This window comes from Mustela lutreola, chromosome 14 (genome assembly GCF_030435805.1).
Source record: "Mustela lutreola isolate mMusLut2 chromosome 14, mMusLut2.pri, whole genome shotgun sequence".
In the NCBI taxonomy this organism is placed as follows: Eukaryota; Metazoa; Chordata; class Mammalia; order Carnivora; family Mustelidae; genus Mustela; species Mustela lutreola.
The window spans coordinates 72184369-72193002 of NC_081303.1; the positions used below are offsets into that span (position 1 = coordinate 72184369).

The following is an 8634-nucleotide window of genomic DNA, read 5'->3' on the forward strand; positions in this document are numbered from 1 at the left end:
GAACAAGTCAGCCAGGGACTCTGATTAAGAAAACAAAAGCTTTAGCCTCCCAGCTGGGGCCCTCTTGTCTTTAAAAGGGCCAGGAAAGCACAGGAAAAAGGAGAAAAAAGATGGATAGCTAGGCTATGGGTCTGGAAACAAGCAGACCATGGCAGCCAGGGCACTGGAATCTGAACACTTGCAGAGGACAACTCACAGAATAAGACAGATTATTTGCTAACCCTGTATATGGTAAGGGACTTACATCTATCATATATTAAGCACTCTTACAGCTCAATAATAAAAAAGCATATAACACAATTGAAAAATGAGCAAAGGATGTGAGCAGACACTTATTCAAAGAAGATATGCAAGTGGCCAATAAGCACATGTAGAGATGGTCAGCATCATTAGTTGTTGGGAAATGCAAATCAAGCCCACGGTGAGTCTGCACTTCACATGTCATGGGATGGCTAGCATCACAGGACCCAATACTCACATATGATGGTGGTGGTGGTGGCAGGGAACCAGGAACCTATGTTTTTTTTTGTTGTTGTTGTTGTTTTGTTTGTTTTGTTTTATTTTTTTTCTTTTCAGTGTAACAGTATTCATTGTTTTTGCACACATCAGAATCCTAGAGGAGAACATAGGCAGTAACCTCTTCGATATCAGCCACAGCAACTTCTTTCAAGATATGTCTCCAAAGGCAAAGGAAACAAAAGCAAAGATGAACTTTTGGGACTTCATCAAGATCAAAAGCTTCTGCACAGCAAAGGAAACAGTCAACAAAACAAAGAGGCAACCCACGGAATGGGAGAAAATATTTGTAAATGACAGTACAGACAAAAGGTTGATATCCAGGATCTATAAAGAACTCCTCAAACTCAACACACACAAAACAGACAATCATATTAAAAAAATGGGCAGAAGATATGAACAGACACTTCTCTAATGTAGACATACAAATGGCTATCAGACACATGAAAAAATGTTCATCATCAGGACCTTATGTTTAATGCAAAACAACACAGCCACTTTGGAAGACAGCCTGGCATTTCCTCAAAAGATTAAAAGTAGAGTTGTCACATGACCTGGCAAATGTACTCCTAGGTGTATAGCCAAGAGAAGTGAAAGTATATGTCCATACAAATACTTGTACGTGAATATTGATGGCAGCGTTATTCATCGTAGCTAAAACATAGAGAACATCCAACATTCCACTGATGGAAAACCAAATGAACTAAACGTGTACCTATCCAAACACTCGAGTATATTCATGCAGAGCGAGCAATGGGGTCTTCATACCTACCACAGCACGGAGGAACCTTGCAAGTATTGTTCTGCACAAAAGAAGGCAGACACAAAAAAAGCCACGTACCCTATGATGTCATTCATACACAATATCTGGAATAGAAAGATCTATACAACAAAAACTGGATTAGTGGAGGAAGTGTGTCGGGGGCGCACCTGGGTTGGGAGTGGGGGTGGCCAAAGGATACAGTGTTTCTGATGAATCAGTGAATTCTATCCCTGAAAATCATAATGCACTATATGTTAACCAATTTGAATTTAAATAAAATCTAAAAAGAATGCTCTAACCTAAAAAAAAAAAGATACAGAGTTTCTTTTTGAGTGTTAAAAAAGTTCTGAAGTTGACTGTGGGGGTGGTTGCAGGCATCTGTTAATATATTAAAAGCCATTCTACTGCATACTTTAAATAGGTGAACTGTATGGCTTATAAAGTGCTTCTCAATAAAGCTGTTTTAAAAAGTAGGGTTGAAGTTAGGCTAACTTGATAAATATTTGCTTTAAAATGACTGCAGTGCCCTGGTTGGAGTCTGGTGGGAAGTCAGGGGTTAACAGGGGCACAAACACAGTCTCATGGGGACATGGCCATGCTGTCCACTGGCTTGTTGACTGGACTTTGTTCTAGATGTCTCCACAGGGCAGATGCCTTGAGACATGATTTTTAGATTTAGGGAGACAGGAAAGAGAGAGACACGAAGGGAAGGGGTGGGGGGTGGAGGGTGAGTAAGTGCTGTTTTAAATTTAAGAAGACTTAGAAGACACAACAACCAAAGTCACATGCATCTTGATCCAAATAAACCAAATGTGAAAGGACATGGAAGTATGGGGTGGATGGAGGCACTCGGTCGCGGACCAAGTTTCATGCACTGTGGAGAAATTATTGAATCTTTAGAATGTGACAGTGTATTGTGGTTAGTGAAGAAAATGTGTTTAGGAGGAAATGTCAACATCTTTGGGATTTATTTTAAGATATTTTGGGGGTACCTGGGTGGCTCAGTTGGTTAAGTGTCTGTCTTTGGTTCAGGTCACAATCCCAGGGTCCTTGGATGGACCCCCCGTGTCAGACTCCCAGCTCAGCAGGGAGCCTGCTTGTCCCTCTCCCTCTGCCTGCCGCTCTCCTGGCTGCACGCTCTCACTCTCTCTCTGCATCAAATCAATAAGTAAAATCTTTAAAAAATATGTTTTTAAAAAAGGGATGAGGTTAAAAATGACAGAATATTATATATTATTAGTTGAGATCTATGGGCTTAATATATTCTATAGTTTCATGAATATTTGCAAATATTGCATAATAAAACATTTAAAAAAAAAAAGGCGCCGAGTGGCTCAGCCCATTAAGCGTCTGATTCTTGATTTTTAGGCTCTGGTCATGACCGGGGTCGTGGGGTGGAGTCCCATGGTAGGTTCTATGCTCCACGTGACGTCTGCTTGAGGTTCTCTCCCTCTCTCTCCATCCCTCTCCCCACTTGCAGGTTCTCTTTCTCTTTCTAAAATAATATTTAAATCTATCTTTAAAATAAATAAATAAGGAAAAAGGATAATCATTAAAAGGAGAATGGTTATCTGCATCTTCAAAGTAGCAGAGAAAAAAGTTTATAGTGAAAAATATAAGAAATTCTATCATTTCAACTAGAAAAAGAAAGGAAACAAACATTCTGAGAGAGATGAATAAAGAAAAGAGGAAACACATATTTTGGTAGAAACAGTTCCAAACCTATTTAGATCATAAAACATGTAAATGGTTAAGCTCACCTACTATAATAGAAAGCTTATCATACTAGATCTTTTTAATCCAGCTGTTTGCCGCTTATAAGAGAATCGATCTAAATGTACAAACAGAGACAAAGTGTGGAAGGAAAGATAGAGAATATGTTTGGTGCAGCAATATTAATAGCAAAATAGAATTTATGACAAAGACATATCAGCAGCGATATCAAGAGGAACTCTTAGGATACGATAAGGAAAATTCCACCCCAAACATAACATTCTTATCTGGGTTACATCTAACACCACAGCTTCGAAGCACATAAAAAAATGATAAAAATATGGGAGGGAACTAAAGCTTTTTGACATCTCTCTGAAAGAAGTGAAAATAATTATACCAGGAAATAATAAGTAAGGAGATGGAAAAATTAAACTAAAGCTATATAATTAAGCTTTAGTTATATGTAACATATAAGTTCTATACACAAATATAATATACAAGTTATATATATAGTTATAAAATTCTAAAATTCTATGTGTATGTGTGTATATAAATAAATGGGTCCCACGTATCAAACATTCAGAGGAAATACACACACATGTATGGAGCATCTATAGAGTTGCCATGACTTGTAAAGAAATTCTATTTTGAAATATGGATATCTGAGGGGCACCTGGGGGGTTAGTGGGTTAAGCCTCTGCCTTCGGCTCAGGTCATGGTCTCAGGGTCCTGGGATCGAGCCCCGCATCGGGCTCTCTGCTCAGCGGGGAGTCTGCTTCCTCCTCTCTCTCTCTGCCTGCCTCTCTGCCTGCTTGTGATCTCTCTCTGTCAAATAAATAAATAAGATATTTTAAAAAAAGAAATAGAGATGTTTTAGTGACTACTTTCTCTGAACATAATGATTTTGGGTGGATGAAGAGGATGGGTTGGAAAGAGATTTTTTAAAGGAGAAAAATGCATCAAAATCCCTGTTATCTTCATGATTATTATACTTTGCCAAACATGGGAGTTGCTTAGTCCAAAGATGTAAGACACACGGAAGGAGATCCAGTGCAGCAAAACAACGAATACAACTTTTTTTTTTTTTCATAGAAAAAGTATGCCTGCCGCTGAGGGATAACTGTTAAACTGACCCAGACCAGGGGTCTGCGTGGGCAGCCCACGTGCCTGAAGCAAGCTTGGTGCTTTGTTCCCTGGGGTTTCAGCTCGTGTTGGAGGGGGTGAGACTCTCCTATCCAGTCTCAGGGCAGCAGTGTTTCATCGCACGCTCTACTAATATCCCACTCTTTTGCTAAGGGATTTAGTTTGAAGTCCGATCATTTCCCACTTCCAAAATCAAAAAAACTCTGACTTATGAAAGATAGTACATGTCCAACACGGGGAAACACCTGCATCAAACAGGACTGACTGTTACCTACACATGCAAGGCGCTCTTCCGTTTTGTGCCAAAAATCATACAACAGTGACCATTTTGGGCCCTGTGAAACCTAGGGGATTCAGCATCTGCTCCTGGGATCCCAAAAGCAGAAACACTGAGTGGTGTCCCCTGCAGTTGTACCACACGAGGAAGTAATTTTCAGCTCAGAACAATAATAAAAGTAACAAAAGCATTAAATAATAATTAAATTTTAAAAATACTTTAGGCACACACAGACGACAGATTCTCCCTCCTGTGCTGCTTCTCCTTCTGCTCCCTTGGGCAGATCCAGGAACGGCCTGTCATTGTCACCAAGGCGCTTCTCTCTGTTGCCTCTGCTCTTACAGGCATCCGCCCACCCGTAAGACTAGTTGGTCCCCACGTCAAGAACAAAGCTCGGCGGGTGGGCAGCCCGTCGACAGAAGCCTGTGCCGAAGGCTGTGCTGTTAAGGATGACGGAACCTTCTGCTGCTGTGTGTGTGCCCTTACTCCCAGAGGAGATTGGCGGAGGGGGGGCGCAAGCAGGAAACCAGAGAGAAGCAGAAAGACAGGATCAGGTCACGTCCAAACAAGGGCCCGGGCTGGTCCTGACACCAGTGGGAGTGACATCGGTGTGAGGAGTCTTTCTTGAAGCTTCAAGTAATTCGAAGTGATGTTGGGACGTAGGGACGGCAGGAGCAAAAATAACCACCGCGAGCTTTAGTCCTCAAGGTTAGGATGTCCTCATGAAAGGAATCAGTGTGCAGAGTTGAGCGAAAATGCACAAGAAGGTGTGCATTCTAAGAGGTGTGTCACACAAATAGCGCCTCCGGGAAGATTCAGAGGAAAAAAAGTCACGTAACGGCTGCCGACAATGAGTGCACATGGACCGTTGCATTTTGTGCCGAGAAAACCAGCAAATTCAACAGACAGTGACATTCTTACTAAGAGCCGCTCATGACTCGCTAGACTCCCAGGTCCCCAAAGGCCTCACCACCGGTGTGACGGTCGCTGAGTGCATCCTTGGCCCCTCGCACAGGACCTGACATAGAATTGCTACTTAAACATTTTTTCATGACTCAATCTTGAAATCTGGAGGAACAAACCCTTTCAGCACTTCCTGTGGAATAGTTAGTGATGACCGCGTTTCCTCTGGAGCTTCTCCTGGGTTTCACGACTGGTCTTAGGATGACAGCTGCACGCAGCGGGCACAGGTCTCGGTGACCAGGTCCCAGCTCTGGGAGCGGATGGGATTGTGTTTCTGCCCTGGATTCCTAATCATGAACCCAGGATTCATAACTGGGACCAGTTATTGAAATTCTGTGCTTTGCATTTCTCATTTGGAACAGTTGGGGCTAATACTGCTTCCGCAGAAGTGCTGTGAGTATAAATGAGACGGGACAGGTAAGGTACTCGCCCCAAGCTCAGATGTTCTTAAAAAATGTCAACCCTTATAAATATCAAAGGGCCCCAGGGCTGGCGATGATCTTAGCGACCGTCTAGTGCAGCTGCTCTCCATGCTGAGCCGTCCTCGATAGGTTCGGTCAGCTTTCCAGAAGGGCAGGTTCGTGTCTCGGCTTCCCTTTCAGGTTTTCTAACCCTTACGTTCGAGTGACCAGTTGGTTTGGGGGAGTTACTGATCTGATCCAGCCGAAGGTTTTACAGCTACAGAAACAGCACAACGTAGTGGCAAAGCAAGGTATAAACTCTGGTGTGAACAAGACTGTTTCTGGGACGCCACAGACCCCCCGGGAGGGCCGGAAGCTCGTGGAGGACGAAGACAATGACTCCTACAGCTCATCGGAGACTGGTGGGTTTCATGAAACTTTGGGGGGAAAATGTTGGTATAATTTCATTTGTTTTTTTCTTTTTTTAAAATGACTTATTTATTTATTTGAGAGAGAAAGAGAGAGCGCATGAGCTTGGGGGAGGGCAGAGGGGAAGAATCCCAAGCCAAGCAGACTCCCTGAGCACAGAGCCTGACGTGGGGCTCGATCCGGGGACCCTGAGATCATGAGCTGAGGAAAAACAAGAGTTGGACGCCTAACTGACCGAGCGACCCAGGCGCCTGGGGTCTGATTTCATTTCTTGAACGCCAAATACATCGAACAAAAGTATGTATTTACTGGGGACAGAGGGTGAAATAGAGCCCTGAGGTGGGGAGCGGCTGTGTCCTTAAGCTCCTGTGTGACCTCAGGGACGTCAGTAAACTTCTCTGGGCGTCAGTTCTAACGTGTCAATAATGGTGATTTCTGACCTAATCACTTTAGGATATTTTAAATTTAAAAAGGACTCATCCAAGTGAGGATATTTCAGACGGCAGATTGCTCAAGTTTCCACTCCTCATTTGTATGTCACTCTACCGGGCTTCAAATGCTATCAGGCCTGGTGTGCGTGACCAGGGCACAGAGGCTGACGTGAGTTTATGGGTTAAATAAGCTAAAGATGGACCTAGTTTCTCCTTAGTGTCAGGAAAATTTTTATTTAGGCAGGGTGATGAGCAGCAGGGGGATTCAGGAAGGGAGAGAGGACTGCGGGCAACGTGACAGTAGCAATTGTCAGAGCTACAATGTTTTTCATGTCCCTTCCGTCCTGCTGTCTGGCCTCACCTGCGTGTGGCATGTGGGGCTGCAGAGGACAAGGGCAGGAGCCCAGCTGGGCGGCACGGAGGAAGCTGTGCCGAGCGGCAGGGTCCGTGCGTGCTGCTTTGGCAACACAAACACAGCGGGGCATCAACACAAACGGGCCAGGGCCTTGCCACCCATGACCTGGACATGGCAGTTTCTGTTCTTGTGTGTAATAATAGGGCCAGCAGTACTCTCTTCCTACGACAGAAATAGACCGCACTCATGAACAGGTCAAGAAATGAAATGCTGAGCTTGGGGACGTTTCTCCGAGTCCAGCCTCCGGATCTACCTCGGGACCCCGCCGGCCCTCCTCCCGCGGCCGAGCAGCCTGCCGATAGCGTCTTTCATGTCCTTGTTTCTCAGGCTGTAGATGATGGGGTTGAGGAAGGGAGCGAGGATAACAAAGGTGGCCGCAATCGCCGTGTCCCAAAACACGGAGTAGGAGGCTGAGAATCGTAGGTACATGACAGACACGCTGCCAAAAAACAGCAGAAACACAGCCAGGTGGGCGGCACAGGTGGAGAAGGCCTTGTGGCGGCCCTCGGCCGAGGGCATCCCCAGAATCACCACGATGATCCGCACGTAGGACAGAGCGATGGCCAGGAAGGAGGCCAGGATCTCCACTGCATGGATGGCGTCCACAATGACCACCCGTGACGTGTCTGTGCAGGCCAAGCTCAGCACAGGGGCAAAGTCACAGAAGATCTGCTGGATCTGGTTGGAGCCACAGAAAGGCAGGGTGGCGATCCACGCGATCTCGGGGAGCACGAGGAGGAAGCCACAGAGGCAGGACCCGGCGGTTAACTGGACGCAAAGCTTGGGGGTCATGATGGTCGGGTAACGGAGAGGGCTGCAGATAGCGACGTACCTGTCGATGGCCATTGCGGTCAGGACGCAGCCCTCCGTGATGCCCAGTGAGTGGAAGAAGTACATCTGCAGGAGACAGCCCGCCAGAGAGATGGTCTTCTGCTCACTGACGAGGCTGGAGAGCATCTTGGGGATGGTGGTCGTGGTGTACCAGATCTCCAGGAAAGACAGGACGCTGATGAAGAAGTACATGGGCGTGTGCAGGGTCGCGTCCAGCTGGACGGCGGTGATTATCATCAGGTTCCCGGTTATGATGAATGCGTAGACGAGAAGCAGGGGGATGAAGAACAAGAGACCGCCTTGATGCAGAGGTGGGAATACAGAGAAAAGGAACTCGGTCACCGTCGTCTGATTCTCAGCGGTCACCAGCCGTGTCATCTGCGAGGGAGAAAGAAGAGAAACTCCTGCAGTGGGAGTGCGGACCCCCCACGGAGGGCCACTGCACTCCTTCCTGCGATCAGTTCCTTAAGCTGACTTTGGGACCCCAGACAGGCCAGTTAGGAACATCTCGAAGCCGTATCTCCACCCCAGAAACACCTGCAATGTTTGCTCTTGGACCCCTTAATGCATCTTTTATAAACATCTCTGACCGATGCCAAGGAAACACAAAGTGACACTGAGATTAATTCACTGGAAATATTTTCTGGAGGCTCAGTCACTTCTTTAAGTTCTTGGTTCTTCCTCTCACCCTCTGCCCTCTGTGTTTAGCTTTAAAATGTGTACTCCCCTCCCCCATTTTTAAAGATTTTTTT

The 8634-nt window shown here is 45.6% G+C and overlaps 1 protein-coding gene across 1 annotated transcript; it reads right to left on the reverse strand.

Annotated features, from left to right (window-relative positions):
• Positions 1–7300: 7300 nt before the first annotated feature.
• Positions 7301–8321, reverse strand: LOC131814478 (olfactory receptor 6K6). Its single transcript, XM_059145405.1, has one exon. It carries the CDS (start codon positions 8258–8260, stop codon positions 7301–7303), a length of 960 nt encoding a protein of 319 aa, XP_059001388.1. The 5' UTR covers positions 8261–8321.
• Between the last annotated feature and the right edge of the window lie 313 nt (positions 8322–8634).